We start from the raw sequence: 24,193 nt of genomic DNA on the forward strand, positions 1-24,193 counted from the left end.
AGGGGAATTGAACAAGTACACACTGCTGGAGAAAGGAGAGATTATTGGAACACAACAATTGTATTCACAGGCATGAAACGAGTAACTGTTTCTTGCATTGACATTTCTACATTGTAGTCATTTAGCAGACGCTCTTATCCAGAGAGACTTACAGGAGCAATTAGGGTTAAGTGCCTTGCTCAAGGGCACAAGGACAAATTGTTCACCTAGTCGGCCCAGGAATTCAAACCAGCGACGTTTTGGTTACTGGCCCAATGCTCTTAACCGCTAGGCCACCATTGACTTACGAGGAATTGATACCAACCGCAAGATCTGAAAACAAAATCAAATGAGGATATAAAAGGGTACACTGAGTTCCTCACTGAACTTGGTGTTGATCAAATCCTGACCTCTTTGTCCAGTATGGCGCCGTACTCCACATAGTCATTGATGAGATGAGCCGGTCCCATAATCTGAGCTTTAGTTCTGACCCAGTCCAGAGAGAACATCAGAGAGTACAACTCCTAAAGGGAGAGGGGGGGGGGAGGAGAGGAGAGGAGAGAAGGAAGGGAGGGGTGTAAGGGTAACAGAAAAAGAGAGAGATATATACAGGGAGAGAGAAAGAGATGGAGATAGAAAGAAATAGAGAAAGACGTTAGCGACTTGTGCTTGTCTGGCGAAGGCCTCCATCATACGGAGTGGTGCTTTTATCTCCATCAGACTGTTGAACAGCCATCACACCATCTCCTGTAGCAAGACGCAAAGATAGACTCGCTCACAAAACACACCCCAGCTCTCTCACACACCCCAGCTCTCTCACACAAGCTCAAACAAGCTCAAACTCACACAAGCTCAAACACAAGCTCTGATAGTGTTATTTGGGTTGTTAATTGGATTTAGTTTTTGATGATTTGTGTACCTGTTAGGAGCTAGTAACACAAGCATTTCCCTGCATAACATCTGCTAAACTGTGTACGCGACCCAAAAATGTTGATTTGATTTAGATGTTTGTGTGTGCGTACCTGTGTGAGGTTGGCCTTGGCCATGTGGTAGGTGAGGAATCTGAACCAGTAGAGGCACTCTTCATCTCCTGAGGTGGGGGGACCCTGGCTGTAGCGCTGCTGGTACTGACGCACCACCTTGGTGTGGAGGCTCTAGAACACACACACACACACACACACACGCTTGTTCAAAAACATACCATATTATAAACTGGGTGGTTTTAGCCCTGAATGCTGATTGGCTGACAGCCGTGGTATAACAGACCGTATAGCACAGACATGACAAAACATTTATTTTAACTGCTTTAATTAAATTGGTAACCAGTTTATAAAAGCAGTAAGGCACCTCGGGGGTTTGTGGTATATGGCCAATATTCCACGGCGAAGGTCTGTTCTTACGCACGACGCAACACGGAGTGCCTGGACACAGCCCTTAGCCTTGGTATATTGGCCATACACCACAAACCCCTCGGATCTTATTGCTTAATTAAAGTAGATTGATGTCCCAATAATGCAGGGCATAGAAGACATGAGTCTAACAGATTCATTCTATAAGAGACTGTCTAGTTTTCCAAATTCTATGTACATTGAATCTCTAAAGACAGTGTTTTCCTTATATTGGATTTCAGAACATATGAATTAACTCCAACACATTTGACAAAAGTTAACAAACATCAAACTTTAGATACATTTCAAAATGGCCACCAGCATACATAACAACCCTATGTAAATGAAGGTAGAGGTGTGTATGTTGGAGTCAGTGGAGGCTGCTGAGGGGAGGACGGCTCATAATAATGGCTGGAATGGAATGTTTAATACCACTCCATTCAGGACATTATCATGAGTCGTCCTCCTCTCAGCAGCCTCCACTCGTTGGAGTGTACATTGAGGGGAAAAAAGTATCTGATTTTGTACGTTTGCCCACCGACAAAGAAATTATCAGTCTATAATTTTAATGGTAGGTTTATTTGAACAGTGAGAGACAGAATAACAACAAAAAAATCCAGAAAAACACGTGTCAAAACTGTTATAAAATGATTTGCATTTTAATGAGGGAAATAAGTATTTGACCCCCTCTCAATCACAAAGATTTCTGGCTCCCAGGTGTCTTTTATACAGGTAACGAGCTGAGATTAGGAGCACACTCTTAAAGGGAGTGCTCCTAACCTCAGTTTGTTACCTATATAAAAGACACCTGTCCACAGAAGCAATCAATCAATTAGATTCGAAATTCTCCACCATGGCCAAGACCAAAAAGCTCTCCAAGGATGTCAGGGACAAGATTGTAAACCTACACAAGGCTGGAATGGGCTTCAAGACCATCGCCAAGCAGCTTGGTGAGAAGGTGACAACAATTGGTGCGATTATTCGCAAATGGAAGAAACACAAAAGAACTGTCAATCTCCCTCGGCCTGGGGCTCCATGCAAGATCTCACCTCGTGGAGTTGCAATGATCATGAGAACGGTGAGGAATCAGCCCAGAACTACACGGGAGGATCTTGTCAATGATCTCAAGGCAGCTGGGACCATAGTCACCAAGAAAACAATTGGTAACACACTACGCCGTGAAGGAGTGAAATCCTGCAGCGCCCGCAAGGTCCCCCTGCTCAAGAAAGCACATATACATGCCCGTCTGAAGTTTGCCAATGAACGTCTGAATGATTCAGAGGACAACTGGGTGAAAGTGTTGTGGTCAGATGAGACCAAAATGGAGCTCTTTGGCATCAACTCAACTCGCCGTGTTTGGAGGAGGAGGAATGCTGCCTATGACCCCAAGAACACCATCCCCATCGTCAAACATGGAGGTGGAAACATTATGCTTTGGGGGTGTTTTTCTGCAAAGGGGACAGGACAACTTCACCGCATCAAAAGGGACGACGGACGGGACCATGTACTGTCAAATCTTGGGTGAGAACCTCCTTCCCTCAGCCAGGGCACTGAAAATGGGTCGTGGATGGGTATTCCAGCAATGACAATGACCCAAAACACACAGCCAAGGCAACAAAGGAGTGGCGCAAGAAGAAGCACATTAAGGTCCTGGAGTGGCCTAGCCAGTCTCCAGACCTTAATCCCATAGAAAATCTGTGGAGGGAGCTGAAGGTTCGAGTTGCCAAACGTCAGCCTCGAAACCTTAATGACTTGGAGAAGATCTGCAAAGAGGAGTGGGACAAAATCCCTCCTGAGATGTGTGCAAACCTGGTGGCCAACTACAAGAAACTTCTGACCTCTGTGATTACCAACAAGGGTTTTGCCACCAAGTACTAAGTCATGTTTGGAGGCAGGGCTTTCTGGAGGCAGGGCTTTCTCCTATAGAGCTCCATTTTTATGGAATGGTCTGCCTACCCATGTGAGAGATGCAGACTCGGTCTCAACCTTTAAGTCTTTACTGAAGACTCATCTCTTCAGTGGGTCCTATGATTGAGTGTAGTCTGGCCCAGGAGCGTGAAGGTGAACGGAAAGGCTCTGGAGCAACGAACCGCCCTTGCTGTCTCTGCCTGGCCGGTTCCCCTCTCTCCACTGAGATTCTCTGCCTCTAACCCTATTACAGGGGCTGAGTCACTGGCTTATTGGTGTTCTTCCATGCCGTCCCTAGGAGGGGTGCGTAACTTGAGTGGGTTGAGTCACTGACGTGGTCTTCCTGTCTGGGTTGGCGCCCCCCCCCCCCCCCCCTTGGGTTGTGCCGTGGCGGAGATCTTTGTGGGCTATACTCGGCCTTGTCTCAGGATGGTAAGTTGGTGGTTGAAGTTATCCCTCTAGTGGTGTGGGGGCTGTGCTTTGGCAAAGTGGGTGGGGTTATATCCTTCCTGTTTGGCCCTGTCCGGGGGTATCGTCGGATGGGGCCACAGTGTCTCCTGACCCCTCCTGTCTCAGCCTCCAGTATTTATGCTGCAGTAGTTTATGTGTCGGGGGCTAGGGTCAATCTGTTATATCTGGAGTATTTCTCCTGTCTTATTTGGTGTCCTGTGTGAATTTAAGTATGCTCTCTCTAATTCTCTCTCTCTCTCTTTCTTTCTTTCTCTCGGAGGACCTGAGCCTTAGGACCATGCCTCAGGACTACCTGATATGATGACTCCTTGCTGTCCCCAGTCCACCTGGCCGTGCTGCTGCTCCAGTTTCAACTGTTCTGCCTGCGGCTATGGAACCCTGACCTGTTCACCGGAAGTGCTACCTGTCCCAGACCTGCTGTTTTCAACCCTCTAGAGACAGCAGGAGCGGTAGAGATTCTCTCAATGATCGGCTATGAAAAGCCAACTGACATTTACTCTTGAGGTGCTGACTTGTTGCACTCTCGACAACTGTGATTATTATTATTTCTTCCTAGGTTTTGGCCTTTCTAGGGAGTTTTTCCTAGCCACCGTGCTTCTACACCTGCATTGCTTGCTGTTTGGGGTTTTAGGCTGGGTTTCTGTACAGCACTTTGAGATATCAGCTGATGTAAGAAGGGCTATATAAATACATTTTATTTTATGTTTTGCAGAGGGGTCAAATACTTCTTTCCCTTGTTAAAATGCAAATCATTTTATAACATTTTTGACATGCGTTTTTCTGGATTTTTTTGTTATTCTGTCTCTCACTGTTCAAATAAACCTACCATTACAATTACAGACTGATAATTTCTTTGTCAGTGGGCAAACATACAAAATCAGCAGGGGATCAAATACTTTTTTTCCCTCACTGTACGAGACCCACCTCTAGATCAGAGCGGTTCATCTCAGCCAGGAAGTCCAGCTGGAGGTCGTGGAGGTAGTAGAGGTAGGGCCGGTGGTGACAGTCACGGAACAGTAGGGACTTGTTCACAAAGTCCTGGAGAACGTCCTCTACCTCCTCCGGTTCTAGATCCCACAGAACCGACAGAACCTGCATGCAGAGGAACATGGAAGACACAGGTTGGTGGTGGCACCTTAATTGGGAGGACTGGCTCATAGTAATGTCTGGAACACTATTCAAGACATTATTATGAGCCGTCCTCCCCTTTGATGGAAGAACAGGCTTCGATTTAGAGACAGAGACAATGGCCTGTTTCCTTGTCTTTTATTATCTTATTCCCTCCTTCTTTCCACAAGGACAGCTCACAATGTCTCCATGGGTTGTGAATACTTTTTGGCTGAAGGTGCGGGATAGCCTTACCCTAACCTACTGTAGCCTAGCTTCGTTTAGCCTAACCTGACCTAACCAAGCCTAACCATAATCCACCCCCCCCCCCACCCGGCCATTCTGACCTTGGCAGGTACTTTGACGTCCTTCTCCAGCACGGTGAGGTCAATGTACAGCTCCCTGTGTTCCTCAGACAGGACCTGGATGCTGGCAGCCATGGCCTGGTCAAGGGCATCGTAGTCATACGAAGACGACTTACGAATACGCTTGAACTTCTTCTGCTGGAGCGTGTGCAGGTAGTAGGCCCAGCGGTCCGGGAACTCCCGCAGCAGGGCCCCGATTAGGGACACCACCAAGGGGGAGCCTGGGGAAGAGAGGAGGGTAGAGGAGGGGTTTAGGTAGGCTGGTTGATTGTGCCAAGAGTTGAGATGTAACAGAAATGGAATTTGCATTTATTCGTTTTGATACATTTAATTATTTAATGTATTGAATTTAGAATTTCACTAACTGAAATTGAATTTCATGTTTTAGAATGGAATTCTACAAGTCGTTGAAGGTTAACAGAATTTTCTGTGGGCATTAAGGCCTCCTTTTCTCCTAAGTCTATGCTCAGACTAATTTGACTATCAGTTTTTTTACTCAAACAAAAACAGGCTAACAGCCTCATACTCATTTAACTGATGTCCTGCTGGTAAGAGAACACTGAACATAACCACTATACAAAGCAAGCTATCAATATACATGAATTGGTGTACTGTGTATTGTGAAACACACTGTTCTGAAATAGTGCCTGCCCTATAGAGAAAGGTGCAGTTGAATGCAGAGGATCCACAGTACACCAGTTCAAGACCTGATGAAGACAGCTAGCTGAAAATATTGGTTTGTTTTTATGAATCTTTTGTCATGGAGAAGAAAGTGCTGATTGTGTTTTTCTCAGGTCAGTGTCTTTATTATGATATTTAAAATATATATATATTTTTTATTACAATGTATTTACGATTGCATATCTGCAGCCAGCACATTTGTGTTCCAACCCAACACTATCACAAATAATCAATGAACCATCAAGCCCTTGAGAAGTTGAATCTGCTAACGTGCAACACTTTTAGATAACGAGTTAAAATGTGAACATTAGTAGTTTAAGAAATAGTAATAAGATGAGTTTTTCTGCCTCTGGTTAGAAGGGTAGATATGATTGATGTTGCTGCCTCTGGTTAGAAGGGTAGAGATATTATTGATGTTGCTGCCTCTGGTTAGAAGGGTAGATATTATTAATGTTGCAGTCTCTGGTTAGAAGGGTAGATATGATTGATGTTGCTGCCTCTGGTTAGAAAGGTAGATATTATTGATGTTGCTGCCTCTGGTTAGAAGGGTAGAGATATGATTGATGTTGCTGCCTCTGGTTAGAAGGGTAGATATGATTGATGTTGCTGCCTCTGGTTAGAAGGGTAGATATTATTCATGTTGCAGTCTCTGGTTAGAAGGGTAGATATTATTCATGTTGCTGGCTCTGGTTAGAAGGGTAGATATTATTAATGTTGCTGCCTCTGGTTAGAAGGGTAGATATGATTGATGTTGCTGCCTCTGGTTAGAAGGGTAGATATGATTGATGTTGCTGCCTCTGGTTAGAAGGGTAGATATTATTGATGTTGCAGTCTCTGGTTAGAAGGGTAGATATTATTGATGTTGCAGTCTCTGGTTAGAAGGGTAGATATTATTGATGTTGCTGCCTCTGGTTAGAAGGGTAGATATGATTGATGTTGCTGCCTCTGGTTAGAAGGGTAGAGATATGATTGATGTTGCTGCCTCTGGTTAGAAGGGTAGAGATATGATTGATGTTGCTGCCTCTGGTTAGAAGGGTAGAGATATGATTGATGTTGCTGCCTCTGGTTAGAAGGGTAGATATGATTGATGTTGCTGCCTCTGGTTAGAAGGGTAGATATGATTGATGTTGCTGCCTCTGGGTAGAAGGGTAGAGATATGATTGATGTTGCTGCCTCTGGTTAGAAGGGTAGATATGATTGATGTTGCAGTCTCTGGTTAGAAGGGTAGATATTATTGATGTTGCTGCCTCTGGTTAGAAAGGTAGATATGATTGATGTTGCTGCCTCTGGTTAGAAAGGTAGATATTATTGATGTTGCTGCCTCTGGTTAGAAGGGTAGATATGATTGATGTTGCTGCCTCTGGTTAGAAGGGTAGATATTATTGATGTTGCTGCCTCTGGTTAGAAGGGTAGATATTATTGATGTTGCTGCCTCTGGTTAGAAGGGTAGATATTATTGATGTTGCTGCCTCTGGTTAGAAGGGTAGATATTATTAATGTTGCAGTCTCTGGTTAGAAGGGTAGATATTATTGATGTTGCTGCCTCTGGTTAGAAAGGTAGATATGATTGATGTTGCTGCCTCTGGTTAGAAGGGTAGATATTATTGATGTTGCTGCCTCTGGTTAGAAGGGTAGATATTATTGATGTTGCTGCCTCTGGTTAGAAGGGTAGATATTATTGATGTTGCTGCCTCTGGTTAGAAGGGTAGATATTATTGATGTTGCTGCCTCTGGTTAGAAGGGTAGATATTATTGATGTTGCTGCCTCTGGTTAGAAGGGTAGATATTATTAATGTTGCAGTCTCTGGTTAGAAGGGTAGATATTATTAATGTTGCTGCCTCTGGTTAGAAGGGTAGATATGATTGATGTTGCTGCCTCTGGTTAGAAGGGTAGATATTATTGATGTTGCTGCCTCTGGTTAGAAGGGTAGATATGATTGATGTTGCAGTCTCTGGTTAGAAGGGTAGATATTATTGATGTTGCAGTCTCTGGTTAGAAGGGTAGATATTATTAATGTTGCTGCCTCTGGTTAGAAGGGTAGATATGATTAATGTTGCTGCCTCTGGTTAGAAGGGTAGAGATATGATTGATGTTGCTGCCTCTGGTTAGAAGGGTAGATATTATTCATGTTGCTGCCTCTGGTTAGAAGGGTAGATATTATTGATGTTGCTGCCTCTGGTTAGAAGGGTAGATATTATTGATGTTGCTGCCTCTGGTTAGAAGGGTAGATATTATTGATGTTGCTGCCTCTGGTTAGAAGGGTAGATATTATTGATGTTGCTGCCTCTGGTTAGAAGGGTAGATATTATTGATGTTGCTGCCTCTGGTTAGAAGGGTAGATATTATTGATGTTGCTGCCTCTGGTTAGAAGGGTAGATATTATTAATGTTGCAGTCTCTGGTTAGAAGGGTAGATATTATTGATGTTGCTGCCTCTGGTTAGAAAGGTAGATATGATTGATGTTGCTGCCTCTGGTTAGAAGGGTAGATATTATTGATGTTGCTGCCTCTGGTTAGAAGGGTAGATATTATTGATGTTGCTGCCTCTGGTTAGAAGGGTAGATATTATTGATGTTGCTGCCTCTGGTTAGAAGGGTAGAGATATGATTGATGTTGCTGCCTCTGGTTAGAAGGGTAGATATTATTCATGTTGCTGCCTCTGGTTAGAAGGGTAGATATTATTAATGTTGCTGCCTCTGGTTAGAAGGGTAGATATTATTAATGTTGCTGCCTCTGGTTAGAAGGGTAGATATTATTGATGTTGCTGCCTCTGGTTAGAAGGGTAGATATTATTGATGTTGCTGCCTCTGGTTAGAAGGGTAGATATGATTGATGTTGCTGCCTCTGGTTAGAAGGGTAGATATTATTAATGTTGCAGTCTCTGGTTAGAAGGGTAGATATTATTAATGTTGCTGCCTCTGGTTAGAAGGGTAGATATTATTAATGTTGCTGCCTCTGGTTAGAAGGGTAGATATTATTGATGTTGCTGCCTCTGGTTAGAAGGGTAGATATTATTGATGTTGCTGCCTCTGGTTAGAAGGGTAGATATTATTGATGTTGCTGCCTCTGGTTAGAAGGGTAGATATTATTAATGTTGCTGCCTCTGGTTAGAAGGGTAGATATTATTGATGTTGCTGCCTCTGGTTAGAAGGGTAGATATTATTGATGTTGCTGCCTCTGGTTAGAAGGGTAGATATTATTGATGTTGCTGCCTCTGGTTAGAAGGGTAGATATTATTGATGTTGCTGCCTCTGGTTAGAAGGGTAGATATTATTAATGTTGCTGCCTCTGGTTAGAAGGGTAGATATTATTGATGTTGCTGCCTCTGGTTAGAAGGGTAGATATTATTAATGTTGCAGTCTCTGGTTAGAAGGGTAGATATTATTAATGTTGCTGCCTCTGGTTAGAAGGGTAGATATGATTGATGTTGCTGCCTCTGGTTAGAAGGGTAGATATTATTGATGTTGCTGCCTCTGGTTAGAAGGGTAGATATGATTGATGTTGCAGTCTCTGGTTAGAAGGGTAGATATTATTGATGTTGCAGTCTCTGGTTAGAAGGGTAGATATTATTAATGTTGCTGCCTCTGGTTAGAAGGGTAGATATGATTAATGTTGCTGCCTCTGGTTAGAAGGGTAGAGATATGATTGATGTTGCTGCCTCTGGTTAGAAGGGTAGATATTATTCATGTTGCTGCCTCTGGTTAGAAGGGTAGATATTATTGATGTTGCTGCCTCTGGTTAGAAGGGTAGATATTATTGATGTTGCAGTCTCTGGTTAGAAGGGTAGATATTATTGATGTTGCTGCCTCTGGTTAGAAGGGTAGATATTATTGATGTTGCTGCCTCTGGTTAGAAGGGTAGATATGATTGATGTTGCTGCCTCTGGTTAGAAGGGTAGATATGATTGATGTTGCTGCCTCTGGTTAGAAGGGTAGATATGATTGATGTTGCTGCCTCTGGTTAGAAGGGTAGATATGATTGATGTTGCTGTCTCTGGTTAGAAAGGTAGATATTATTGATGTTGCAGCCCTTGAGATGACACTGCACCTCTTCACAGGGCTCTTCACACTATCTTCCTGTCAGTATCACTATGTAACGGACCCTAAAAACTGGACTGAAGCACAGAGGTACTGCAGAGAGAAGTACACGGACCTGGCCACCGTAAGCAACATGGAGGATATGAACAGACTGAACCACTTGACTATAGACAGCGGTTATGATGGAGCAGTGTGGATAGGACTGAAGAAGGGACAGTATTCCAGGTGGCAGTGGTCTCTGGCAGACATACACTACTATAGTAAGGGACAGACTCAGTTTAGTGAATTTTGGGACCAAGGCCAGCCACAAAATTTGAATGAAAATTATGGTGTCATGAAGAATTCTGGAAAATGGCACGACTATTTTTGCACTACTCAACACTTTCCAGTGTGCTACGACGGTGAGTGACATACATGTATTCTAGTTAAAAACACACAACAACAAAAAACACACTAACCTGGTAACACCAGAAGCACATACACACAAGTTCGCCTGTGTGATCACGCTCTCTGTAGCCGACGTGAGTAAGACCTTTAAACAGGTCAACATTCTCAAGGCTGCGGGGCCAGATGGATTACCAGGACATGTGCTCCGGGCATGTGTTGACCAACTGGCAGGTGTCTTCACTGACATTTTCAACATGTCCCTGATTGAGTCTGTAATACCAACATGCTTCAAGCAGACCACCATAGTCCCTGTGCCCAAGAACACAAAGGCAACCTGCCTAAATGACTACAGACCCATAGCACTCACGTCCGTAGTCATGAAGTGCTTTGAAAGGCTGGTCATGGCTCACATCAACACCATTATCCCAGAAACCCTAGACCCACTCCAATTTGCATACCGCCCAAACAGATCCACAGATGATGCAATCTCTATTGCACTCCACACTGCCCTTTCCCACCTGGACAAAAGGAACACCTATGTCAGAATGCTATTCATTGACTACAGCTCAGCGTTCAACACCATAGTACCCTCAAAGCTCATCACTAAGCTAAGGAACCTGGGACTAAACACCTCCCTCTGCAACTGGATCCTGGACTTCCTGACGGGCCGCCCCCAGGTGGTGAGGGTGGGAAGCAACACAACTGCCACGCTGATCCTCAACACTGGAGCTCCCCAGGGGTGTGTGCTCAGTCCCCTCCTGTACTCCCTGTTCACTCATGACTGCATGGCCAGGCACGACTCCAACACCATCATTAAGTTTGCTGACGACACAACAGTGGTAGTAGGCCTGATCACCGACAACGACGAGACAGCCTACAGGGAGGTGGTCAGAGACCTGGCCGGGTGGTTCCAGAAAAACAACCTATCCCTCAACGTAACCAAGACTAAGGAGATGATTGTGGACTACAGGAAAAGGAGCACCGAGCACGTCCCCATTCTCATCAACGGGGCTGTAGTGGAGCAGGTTGAGAGCTTCAAATTCCTTGGTGTCCACATCAACAACAAATTAGAATGGTCCAAACACACCAAGACAGTTGTGAAGAGGGCACGACAAAGCCTATTCCCCCTCAGGAAACTAAAAAGATTTGGCATGGGTCCTGAGATCCTCAAAAGGTTCTACAGCTGCAACATCGAGAGCATCCTGACCAGTTGCATCACTGCCTGGTACGGCAATTTCTCGGCCTCCGACCGCAAGGCACTTCAGAGGGTAGTGTGTATGGCCCAGTACATCACTGGGGCAAAGCTGCCTGCCATCCAGGACCTCTACACCAGGCGGTGCACCGACCAACCAGTGCTCCCGCACATTGGCTAACCGGGCTATCTGCATTGTGTTCCACCACACGCCAACCCCTCTTTTTACGCTACTGCTACTCTCTGTTCATCATATACGCATAGTCACTTTAACCATACCCACATGTACATACTACCTCAATAAGCCTGACTAACCGGTGTCTGTATATAGCCCTGCTACTCTTATTTTCAAATGTCTTTTTACTGTTGTTTTATTTCTTTACTTACACACACACACACACACACACACACACACACACACACACACACACACACACACACACACACACACACCTTTTCTTTTTTTTCTCCACACTATTGGTTAGAGCCTGTAAGTAAGCATTTCACTGTAAGGTCTACACTTGTTGTATTTGGCGCACGTGACAAATAAACGTTGATTTGATTTAACAGATTACTGTGGGGTTATCAAGGTCGCAACGTTTGTCTTTCAAATTTCTTGTCAATTCCAAGCTTATGATTTCCAAAGGTTTATGAACTGACAACAGTTCAAACGGCACTGATCGGTTGCATTTGTCCCCATAGGGACTAAGTCTCCAGCTGGACGTTTCCTAATGGTTCAACAGTCAATGACCTGGAGGGAGGCTCAGCACTACTGCAGAAAGCACCACACAGACCTGGCCAGTGTGAGGAACCAGATTGAGAACAAAGAGATCTGTAACGTGGCCGGGAGTAGCAACGTTTGGATCGGCCTGTTCAAAGACACCTGGACGTGGTCAGACCAGAGTAACTCCTCGTTCAGATACTGGGTCGACAGAGAACTGAACGAGTCCTGCGCTGCTTGGAATCGTAGTACCTCAGGCCAATGGATAGACATAGAATGTCTGAAGGAATGTCCCTTTGTTTGCTACGGTAGTAAGTTAAGATCACTTATTGTGCCACCGAACTCATCTTCTTAAATGGGCTGTTGATTTGGAATAACTGTCCACACAGATTTAAATATGTGACATTCTTGTATGTAATGGTGAATGTTCATCTTAACTGTATGTGTGTATATAGTTGAAGTCGGAAGTTTACATACACTTAGGTTGGAGTCATTAAAACTAATTTTTCAACCAAATTTCTTGTTAACAAACTATAGTTTTGTGCATGACAAGTAATTTTTCTAACAATTGTTTTCAAACAGATTATTTCACTTATAATTCACTGCATCACAATTCCAGTGGGTCAGAAGTTTACATACACTAAGTAGACTGTGCCTTTAAACAGCTCAGAAAATTCCAGCAAATTATGTCATGGCTTTAGAAGATTCTGATAGGCTAATTGACATCATTTGAGTCAATTGACATCATTTGAGTCAATTGGAGGTGTACCTGTGGATGTATTTCAAGGCCTACCTTCAAACTCAGTGCCTCTTTGCTTGACATCATGGGAAAATCTAAAGAAATCAGCCAAGACCTCCACAAGTCTGGTTCATCCTTTGGAGCAATTTACAAATGCCTGAAGGTACCACGTTCATCTGTACAAACAATAGTACGCAAGTATAAACACCATGGGACCACAGAGCCGTCATACCGCTCAGGAAGGAGACACATTCTGTCTCCTAGAGATGAACGTACTTTGGTGTCGAAAAGTGAAAATCAATCTCATAACAACAGCAAAAGACCTTGTGAAGATGCTGGAGGAAACAGTTACAAAAGTATCTATATCCACAGTAAAGCGAGTCCTATATCGACACAACCTGAATGGCCACTCAGCAAGGAAGAAGCCACTGCTCCAAAACCGCCATAAAGCCAGACTACGGTTTGCAACTGCACATGGGGACAAAGATTGTACTTTTTGGAGAAATGTCCTCTGGTCTGACGAAACAAAAAGAGAACTGTTTGGCCATAATGACCATCATTATGTTTGGAGGAAAAAGGGGGACGCTTGCAAGCCGAAGAACACCATCCCAACCGTGAAGCACGCGGGTGGCAGCATCATGTTGTGGGGGTGCTTTGCTGCAGGAGGGACTGGTGCACTTCACAAAATAGATGGCATCATGAGGAAGCTAAATTATGTGGATATATTGAAGCAACATCTCAAGACATCAGTCAGGAAGTTAAAGTTTGGCCGCAAATGGGTCTTCCAAATGGACAATGACCCCAAGCATACTTCCAAAGTTGTGGTAAAATGGCTTAAGGACAACACATTCAAGGTATTGGAGTGGCATCATAAAGCCCTGACCTCAATCCTATAGAAACTTTGTGGGCAGAACTGAAAAAGCGTGTGCGAGCAAGGAGGCCTATTGTGGGAAGGTTGTGCAAGGCTACCTAAAACGTTTGACCAAAGTTAAACAATTTAAAGGCAATGCTAACAAATACTAATTGAATGTATGTAAACTTCGGACACACTGGGAATGTGATGAAAGAAATAAAATCTTAAATAAATCATTCTCAACTATTATTCTGACATTTCACATTCTTAAAATAAAGTGGTGATCCTAACTGACCTAAGACAGGGAATTTTTACAAGGATTCAATGTCAGGAATTGTGAAAAACTGAGTTTAAATGTATTTGGCTAAGGTGTATGTAAACTTCCGACTTCAACTGTATTGTGTTAGACCCAAGACCCCCAACAGTCAAGAAGATACAGGTAGTGAGAGTGAGGATGACCCCAGACCCAAACATGGGCCTGAATGATGCTAAGGAGAGGGAGGCCATTTTACAGCAGGTGAGTCTCACCCTCTTCATTTCTGAATTTTTACCTTCATTTAACCATGCATGTCAGTTAACCTGTTGGGGGTAGGGGGCAGTATTGACACGGCCGGATAAAAAAACGTACCCGATTTAATCTGGTTACTACTCCTGCCCAGTAACTAGAATATGCATATAATTATTGGCTTTGGATAGAAAACACCCTAAAGTTTCTAAAACTGTTTGAATGGTGTCTGTGAGTATAACAGAACTCATATGGCAGGCAAAAACCTGAGAGGATTCTGAACAGGAAGTGCCTGTCTGACAAGTTGTTGTTCATCTTGGCTCTTTTTATTGAAGACTGAGGATCTTTGCTGTAGCCCCAGGCTGAAACACATTATCGCTTTTGGCAAGTGGCCGATCAGAGGACAATGGGCTTAGGCGCGTGCCCGAGTCGACCCCGTGCTTTATTTTCTTTCGTCTGTTTACCTAAATGCAGATTCCCGGTCGGAATATTATCGCTTTTTTACGAGAAAAATGGCATAAAAATGGATTTTAAACAGCGGTTGACATGCTTCGAAGTACGGTAATGGAATATTTAGAAATGTTTTGTCACGAAATGCGCCATGCTCGTCACCCTTCTTTACCCTTTCGGATAGTGTCTTGAACGCACGAACAAAACGCCGCTATTTGGATATAACAATGGATTATTTGGGACCAAACCAACATTTGTTATTGAAGTAGAAGTCCTGGGAGTGCATTCTGACGAAGAACACCAAAGGTAATAAAATTTTTCTTATAGTAAATCTGACTTTGGTGAGTGCTAAACTTGCTGGGTGTCTAAATAGCTAGCCCTGTGATCCCTGGCTATCTACTTAGAATATTGCAAAATGTGCTTTCACCGAAAAGCTATTTTAAAAATTGGACAGAGTGCATAGAGGAGTTCTGTATCTATAATTCTTAAAATAATTGTTATGCTTTTTGTGAACGTTTATCGTGAGTAATTTAGTAAATTCACCGGAAGTTTGCAGGGGGTATGCTAGTTCTGAACGTCACATGCTAATGTAAAAAGCTGGTTTTTGATATAAATATGAACTTGATTGAACAAAACATGCATGTATTGTATAACTTAATGTCCTAGGTGTGTCATCTGATGAAGATCATCAAAGGTTAGTGCTGCATTTAGCTGTCTTCTGGGTTTTTGTGACATTATATGCTAGCTTGAAAAATGGGTGTCTTATTTTTCTGGCTGGGTACTCTGCTGACATAATCTAATGTTTTGCTTTCGTTGTAAAGCCTTTTTGAAATCGGACAGTGTGGTTAGATTAACCCGTTGGGGCTAGCGGGCAGTATTTTCACGGCTGGATAAAAAAAACGTACCCGATTTCATCTGGTTACTAATCCTACCCAGTAACTAGAATATGCATATACTTATTATATATGGATAGAAAACACCCTAAAGTTTCTAAAACTGTTTGAATGGTGTCTGTGAGTATAACAGAACTCATTTGGCAGGCAAAACCCTGAGACATTTTCTGACAGGAAGTGGATACCTGATGTGTTGAATTACCTTTAAGCCTATGCCATTGAAACACACAGGGGTTGATTAATGTTTTGGCACTTCCTATTGCTTCCACTAGATGTCACCAGCCTTTACAAAGTGTTTTGAGTCTTTTACTGTGAGATCTGACTGAACAAGAGCCATGGAACGGTGATGGCCGATTAGACTCTGGCGGGCGAGTTCATGTTGGGTACCCTCGTTCCAATACGTTATAAAAGAGAATGCATTCGTCCACCTTGAATATTATTCATGTTCTGGTTAAAAAAGGCACTAATGATTTATGCTATACAACGTTTGACATGTTTGAACGAACGTAAATATATTTTTTCCCCTCGTTCATGACGAGAAGTCCGGCTGGCTTAGATCATGTGCTAACAACACGGCGCTTTTTGGATATAAATGATGAGCTTTTTTGAACAAAACTACATTCGTTATGGACCTGGGATTCCTGGAAGTGACATCTGATGAAGAGAATCAAAGGTAATGGATTATTTACATAGTATTTTCGATTTTAGATCTCTCCAACATGGCCGTTTGTCTGTATAGCAATGCATATTTTTCTGGGCGCAGTGCTCAGATTATTGCAAAGTGTGATTTCCCAGTAAGGTTATTTTTAAATCTGGCAAGTTGATTGCGTTCAAGAGATGTAAATCTATAATTCTTTAAATGACAATATAATATTTTACCAATGTTTTCTAATTTTAATTATTTAATTTGTGGTGCTGACTTGACTGCCGGTTATTGGAGGGAAACGATTTCCTCAACATCAATGCCATAGTAAAACGCTGTTTTTGGATATAAATATGAACTTGATAGAACTAAAAATGCATGCATTGTCTAACATAACCTCTATGGGCTAGGTGGGACGCTAGCGTGCCACCCGTGGTGCACTCCATCAACAGCAGGTGCATTTCAAGAGCGGCAAATTTGAATCCAAATAAATGTCAAAATTCAAATTTTTCAAACATACAACTATTTTACACCCTTTGAAAGATAAACATCTCCTTAATCTAACCACGTTTTACGATTTCAAAAAGGTTTTACGGCGAAAGCATAAATTTAGAGTATGTTAGGACAGTACATTTACAAGAGTTGTGTGTAATGTTTTGTCAAGTCAAAGACAGGGTCACCAAAACCATAAAACCAGCTAAAATGATGCACTAACCTTTTACAATCTCCATCAGATGACACTCCTAGGACATTATGTTAGACAATGCATGCATTTTTAGTTCTATCAAGTTCATATTTATATCCAAAAACAGCGTTTTACTATGGCATTGATGTTGAGGAAATCGTTTCCCTCCAATAACCGGCAGTCAAGTCAGCGTCACAAATTAAATAATTAAAATTAGAAAACATTGGTAAAATATTATATTGTCATTTAAAGAATTATAGATTTACATCTCTTGAACGCAATCAACTTGCCAGATTTAAAAATAACCTTACTGGGAAATCACACTTTGCAATAATCTGAGCACTGCGCCCAGAAAAATACGCGTTGCGATACAGACTAGACGTCATGTTGGGGAGATCTAAAATCGAAAATACTATGTAAATAATCCATTACCTTTGATTCTCTTCATCAGATGTCACTTCCAGGTATCACAGGTCCATAACGAATGTAGTTTTGTTCAAAAAAGCTCATCATTTATGTCCAAAAATCTCCGTCTTGTTAGCACATGATCTAAGCCAGCCGGACTTCTCGTCATGAACGAGGGGAAAAAATATATTTACGTTCGTTCAAACATGTCAAACGTTGTATAGCATAAATCATTAGGGCCTTTTTTAACCAGAACATGAATAATATTCAAGGTGGACGAATGCATACTCTTTTATAACGTATTGGAACGAGGGTACCCAACATGAACTCGCGCGCCAGGTGTCTAATGGGACATCATCGTTCCATGGCTCTTGTTCGGTCAGATCTCCCTCCAGAAGACTCAAAACACTTTGTAAAGGCTGGTGACATCTAGTGGAAGCAATAGGAAGTGCCAAAATATTCCTCAGCCCCTGTGTTTTTCAATGGGATAGGTTTAAAGTCAATACAACACATCAGGTATCCACTTCCTGTCAGAAAATGTCTCAGGGTTTTGCCTGCCAAATGAGTTCTGTTATACTCACAGACACCATTCAAACAGTTTTAGAAACTTTAGAGTGTTTTCTATCCATATATAATAAGTATATGCATATTCTAGTTACTGGGTAGGATTAGTAACCAGATTAAATCGGGTACATTTTTTTTATCCAGACGTGCAAATGCTGCCCCCTAGCCCTAACAGGATAATGTCCTAGGAGTGTCATCTGATGGAGATTGTAAAAGGTTAGCGCATCATTTTAGCTGGTTTTATGGTTTGGTGACGCCCGTCTTTGAATTGACAAAACATTACACACAGCTATTGTCAATGTACTCTCCTAACATAATCTAACTTTATGCTTTCGCCGTAAAACCTTTTTGAAATCGGACAACGTGGTTAGATTAAGGAGATGTTTATCTTTCAAAGGGTGTAAGATAGTTGTATGTTTGAAAAATTTGAATTTTGACATTTATTTGGTTTCAAATTTGCCGCTCTTGAAATGCACCTGCTGTTGATAGGGTGCACCACGGGTGGCACGCTAGCGTCCCACATAGCCCCAAGAAGTTAACGAGAGTCTTGTCTTTAAAATGGTGTAAAATAGTCATATGTTTGAGAAATTGAAGTAATAGCATTTCTAAGGTATTTGAATAACGCGCCACAGGATTCCACTGGCTGTTACGTAGGTGGGACGATTTCGTCCCGCCGGCCCTAGAGAAGTTAACTCTTTACACTCATACCCGTTTACGAGGTTCAAAGTGGCAGATTTTATGCCCACCTGACCCAGATTGCGATTTATAATGGGCCGTTTTTGGATTACGTAAACAACCGTAATTGTGTGATGGTGGGATGCAGGGTTGTGTTCCAAACAAAACAACATGTGTGCTTGCTCTAGTTCCTCAACAGCACTGGTAGGAGAGCTAAAAAAAAAAAACTTTATATTTGAACACTGAGTCAGAAAGTACATGGAAAGTGTGGTCACTTGGAGACACCACTTAGTTCTCTCACTCAAACCCTTGTCATTGTTTTGTCTTATGTTGCACCTATCCCACATTTTCCAGGAATATTCGTATCATGCTACTTGGATGGATCCAGAGTATTTTCAGACTTCACTAATAACAAATGCAGTGAAAAGTTCATTAAATGTAAAATGCACATAAAATCAACAGCGCAATGTTTCGATTCAGTCTTGTATCAGGTGAACTGTTGTGTCCTCAACTTTGGTCAAATCATTTTCCCATAATCTCCTAATTGTTCCCTTTAAATTTCTACCATGCTATTCATATTTCTTCTGTTAGAAACATTTCAATTTAGCCTTATCCATAAAGGCCAATTTCCCACAAGTGTTTTTTTATTTTTTTATTTCACCTTTAATTAACCAGGTAGGCCAGTTGAGAACAAGTTCTCATTTACAACTGCGACCTGGCTAAGATAAAGCGTAAAGGGTTAAGAATAAATTCTTATTCACAATGACCAACTCGCTGTGAACAAGTAAAGTCCACTGCTCCTTACATTAAGAGAGTTCTCCAAGTAATGAGAAACCTTCCAAACCGTAAGAGTGCAGGTACCTACATATGGAAGTATATAGCTGCCATCATTACATTTGTAATGCTACAATGTATTAATAAATAAATATTCAGTAAGATTAGGTGTTCAGGAGATAAAGCCTTGCTCTGTTCCTCAGATAAAGGAGAAAATGAAGGCCAATGGGATGACTGGGAACTTCGAACTGAGATGGAAAGAGCAGCCAGATGGAAAGGTCTTCCACAAGGAAGAGAAGAAAGAGAACGACAGAAAGAGAAAAAAGGGAGCAGAAAAATAAGGAAGAGCTTTGAATAGAAGCACATGGCGTTAGTGTGTGGATCGGTTGCCATGTGCCACCTATAATTAATGATTCCCTTCTCATCTCACATTGTATTCATTTATCATGAACCATTATTAACCATGATAATTCCCGAGAAGCAGGTGTTTGGAGGATATATTTGCATCGTCTCAGGCAGCAAACCAATATACCCTCCAAACACCGGCTTCTCGGGCACTTTTATACAACGAGTTATCAACATATTCAAATAATGACTGACATATTTTCATTAAAAAGTTATTTTGAATTTATTGATGAATTTGTTCGTCCAATCGGTTTGGTTGCCAGAGAAGCGACCCAGTCGTTCAGTCTTTTTGTTATGCATCTATGGACGCGACCCAGTCGTTCCTTCTAAATGTTCCATAGCCATACTGGCTGGCAACGTTCTTATCCTTTGCTTGCTAGCTAGCCAACTACGGCTAACTTACAGTCACGTCAAACAGTGCAGCCAGAACAACAACAGTAGCTGCATTTGTTTAAGCTGTTTTCTAGTGACATTTACTTGGATACATCTATAACAATGAGCTAATGATGCACGATTTCTCCTGGCATAGAAAATGCGCTCTCTTGTCAGGACATTGTCGTTCAGAGGAGACAACAACACAACTAACACAATCACTAAAAACTGAAGCTGGAAAGACTGCAAACTAGCTGCACTTGGTTTTGTTTAACCTTTTACATGTACATTTCTGTGTATACACCCATAAACTTGATGCCAGCTGATTCATGATTGGAATGTATGGGACAGCTGGAGATTGAATTTGAATATTGAAACAATGTTGCAAATGTTAGAGATAGATAGGAAGGTTTATACAAATATCTGCTGTTGAAAACTAAATGTTAGTCTAAAAGAAATGTGAGATAATGTCTAGATGCTTTTTTTATAGTGGAGAACAAGTTTATAAATTGCCTGGCTGGGCTGATGAGACAGTGGATTACGCAGTCAGATGCAACAGAGTAAATAGGCATTTTAACGTCATAGATTTAGCCGGTGGTAACTTGTGGAATAGACACCGGCTGGAATGGGGTTTTAACCAATTAGCATTCAGGATTAGACCCACCCGTTGTATAATGTAATATATTCTATCCATACTATTACAGTATGTCACGTTGCTGTTTTATTTGATGTTTAATTTGCTTGTTATCTTGTTCTCTATTCATGATCTGTTCATTATTTCTATCAATGTTTTTGGTCACACTACATAATCCCTACCAAATCATTCATAAGAAAATGTAATACTTTATTTCTCTTGAATATGTGAAATAAATTGACATTTTATTGTAAACCTGAATGGAATTTTAATTTCATTCAATACAATTTATTTTGACACTATAGCTCCGTGTGCGTGCATGTACCTTTGCACTCTCGGACAATGCTGCGGGCCTGTTCTGGGAGTCTCTGGGGTTTCCTGTTGACATACAGGGCGAGGATCTCCAAGGCCTGATCTTCCTCCAGACCACTCTCCACTGCCACCTCAGACTTAAAACCTGGACACACATAAATACATGAGTGCACCACATATAAACGCATGTGCACACACACACATATGCACAGTTTGAGCAGGTGCATTGAGCGTAATGTTTGAGAAGTGTTCTATAAATGAAGTCATCATTATCAGCAGTACTGTAGTAATGTTAGTATTAATATCAGTGCTATTACTCATACACACCACTGACACAGTCGGCTAGGCTTCTGTCTCGGGTGGTGAGCATAACTCGACACTGGATGTCAAAGGCCCTGAGCACCGAGCTGTCCCAGATGTCATCCAGTATCAGCAACGACCTGGACACACACACACACCTAATTCAATTTACAGGAATTGTAATGGAATTAATAGCATACAATAAATCACTACAGAGCTGAAACTTCTGAGGTCCAACTAAACGTTCTACTCATCATTAACAGCCACCATTTAGAAGGAATGGACCAACTTGAAAAGTTGGCTACCAGTCCACATCAATACACTTCAACCCTGGGGGACTGACCTGGGGTAACGACGGAGCATGAGGAAGCGTAGTCGCTCCTTGGCTTCCTCCAGAGAGCCAGGAGGCCGGTGGAGGGAGGACGAGGGGTCTTTCTCCTGGCTCTGCTGCTCCAGGCGGAAACACAGTGACTGGATCCTAACCAGTAGGTCAGCCCGGTCCAGCTGGCCTATGGACAGCCAGTGGACTCCTCCTGGAAAACACTCTGGGGGGGGGGGGGGGGTCAGAAGGACAGTGTGAGTGTGTGTGTGCGTGTGTCAGAGAGAGAGAAAGACGGGGAGAGAGAGAGACAGTACAGTCGAGACCAATGCGATAACGAACAAATAAAACAGAGAGAAAGATGGAGACAGAGAGAGACAGACACACACAAAGAACAGTCAAGAGACCAATAAGATAAAGAACAGAAAAAACAGAAAGTGAATGCAGACAAAGAGAAAACAGAGAGAAAGTGAATGCAGACAGAGAAAAAGAGCCTCCACTACATGTATTAACCCCCCTCCTGAAATGCATCTTGGGTCAGTTTGACATTTTACCCATTATTGGGCTTGGTTAGGATTGGGGGAGAAAGCTGATCCTAGATCTGTACCTAGGGAAAACTTCACCACGGAGCCACCTACCTGTGATGAGTGCGTGGTCTCGGACTGCCTCCGCAGCCAGGACAGACTTGCCGGAGCCGGCCATGCCGAACACAGTGACCCAGCCGGGCTCCTTCTGCAAGCGGTAGAGCTTCTCCCTGACCCGGTTCACCAGGGCTGGCCGGCTCACAAACACCACGGGTCTCTGGGGCACGCCGCCCTCACTCAGCACCGCCTGGACTGGAACAGGGTAATACAGCATTATATATAAATGCAGTATGTTGCCAATGGAATAAACAGAGGGGTCAAACATGGCAGAGAGACAGAGGTGCGCACACACACGAAATCGGAAGTTTACAAACACTTAGGTTGGAGTCATTAAAACTCATTTTTCAACCACTCCACAAATTTCTTGTTAACAAACTATTGTTTTGGAAAGTCGGTTAGGACATCTACTTTGTGCATGACACAAGTAATTGTTCCAACAATTGTTTACAGACAGATTATTTCACTTATAATTCACTGCATCACAATTCCAGTGGGTCAGACGTTTACATAAACTTAGTTGACTGTGCCTTTAAACAGCTTGGAAAATTCCAGAAAATGATGGCATGGCTTTAGAAGCTTCTGACAACATTTGAGTCAATTTTGAGGTGTACCTGTGGATGTATTTCAAGGCCTACCTTCAAACTCAGTGCCTCTTTGCTTAACATCATGGGAAAATCAAAAGAAATCAGCCAAGACCTCCACAAGAAAAAAATTGTAGACCTCCACAAGTCTGGTTCATCCTTGGGAGCAATTTCCAAACGCCTGAAGGTACCATGTTCATCTGTACAAACAATAGTATGCAAGTATAAACACCATGGGACCACGCAGCCGTCATACCGCTCAGGAAGGAGACGTGTTCTGTCTCCTAGAGATGAACGTACATTGGTGCGAAAAGTGCAAATCAATCCCAGAACAACAGCAAAGGACCTTGTGAAGATGCTGGAGGAAACAAGTACAAAAGTATCTACATCACAGTAAAGCGAGTCCTATATCGACATAACCTGAAAGGCCACTCAGCAAGGAAGAAGCCACTGCTCCAAAACCGCCATAAAAAAAGCCAGACTACGGTTTGCAACTGCACATGGGGACAAAGATCGTACTTTTGGGATTAATGTCCTCTGGTCAGATGAACCAAAAATAGAACTGTTTGGCCATAATGACCATCGTTATGTTTGGAAGAAAAAGGGGGATGCTTGCAAGCCGAAGAACACCATCCCAACCGTGAAGCACGGGGGTGGCAGCGTCATGTTGTGGGGGTGCTTTGCTGCAGGAGGGACTGGTGTACTTCATAAAATAGATGGCATCATAAGGAAGATAAATTATGTGGATATATTGAAGCAACATCAAGACATCAGTCAGGAAGTTGAAGCTTGGTCGTAAATGGGTCTTCCAAATGGACAATGAGCCCAAGCATTCTTCCAAAGTTGTGGCAAAATGGCTTAAGGACAACAAAGTCAAGGTATTGGAGTGGCCATCACAAAGACCTGACCTCAATCCTATAGATAATTTGTGGGCAGAACTGAAAAAGTGTATGCGAGCAAGGAGGCCTACAAACCTGACTCAGTTACACCAGCTCTGTCAGGAGGAATGGGCCAAAATTCACCCAACGTATTGTGGGAAGCTTGTGGAAGGCTACCCGAAATGTTTGACCAAAGTTAAACAATTTAAAAGGCAAAGCTACCAAATACTAATTGAGTGTATGTAAACTTCTGACCCAACTAGGAATGTGATGAAAGAAATAAAAGATGAAATAAATCATTCTCTCTACTATTATTCTGACATTTC

At 42.5% G+C, this 24,193-nt stretch overlaps 2 protein-coding genes across 3 annotated transcripts in view; one reads left to right on the forward strand and one right to left on the reverse strand.

Annotated features, from left to right (window-relative positions):
• LOC106609566 (apoptotic protease-activating factor 1) overlaps positions 1 to 24,193 on the reverse strand; it is a 71,122-nt gene that overhangs the window by 44,325 nt on the left and 2,604 nt on the right. For both annotated transcript variants that reach the window (XM_014208511.3, XM_014208509.3), the window contains exons 4-11: positions 22,403 to 22,600; positions 21,789 to 21,990; positions 21,473 to 21,585; positions 21,159 to 21,290; positions 5,201 to 5,439; positions 4,671 to 4,838; positions 1,002 to 1,133; positions 390 to 503 (exon numbers count right to left, since the gene is read on the reverse strand). In XM_014208511.3, the coding sequence (XP_014063986.1) occupies positions 390 to 503; positions 1,002 to 1,133; positions 4,671 to 4,838; positions 5,201 to 5,439; positions 21,159 to 21,290; positions 21,473 to 21,585; positions 21,789 to 21,990; positions 22,403 to 22,600 (1,298 nt within the window). The remainder of the gene's footprint in view (positions 1 to 389; positions 504 to 1,001; positions 1,134 to 4,670; positions 4,839 to 5,200; positions 5,440 to 21,158; positions 21,291 to 21,472; positions 21,586 to 21,788; positions 21,991 to 22,402; positions 22,601 to 24,193) is intronic.
• Positions 9,823 to 19,763, forward strand: LOC145879977 (secretory phospholipase A2 receptor). The gene is made up of 4 exons (XM_082977255.1): positions 9,823 to 10,337; positions 12,194 to 12,481; positions 14,236 to 14,345; positions 19,626 to 19,763. The coding sequence occupies exons 1-4, from the start codon at positions 9,881 to 9,883 to the stop codon at positions 19,761 to 19,763; spliced, it is 993 nt and encodes a 330-aa protein (XP_082833381.1). The 5' UTR covers positions 9,823 to 9,880.

Source organism: Salmo salar, chromosome 07 (assembly GCF_965601325.2).
Source record: "Salmo salar chromosome 07, fSalSal1, whole genome shotgun sequence".
NCBI lineage: Eukaryota > Metazoa > Chordata > Actinopteri > Salmoniformes > Salmonidae > Salmo > Salmo salar.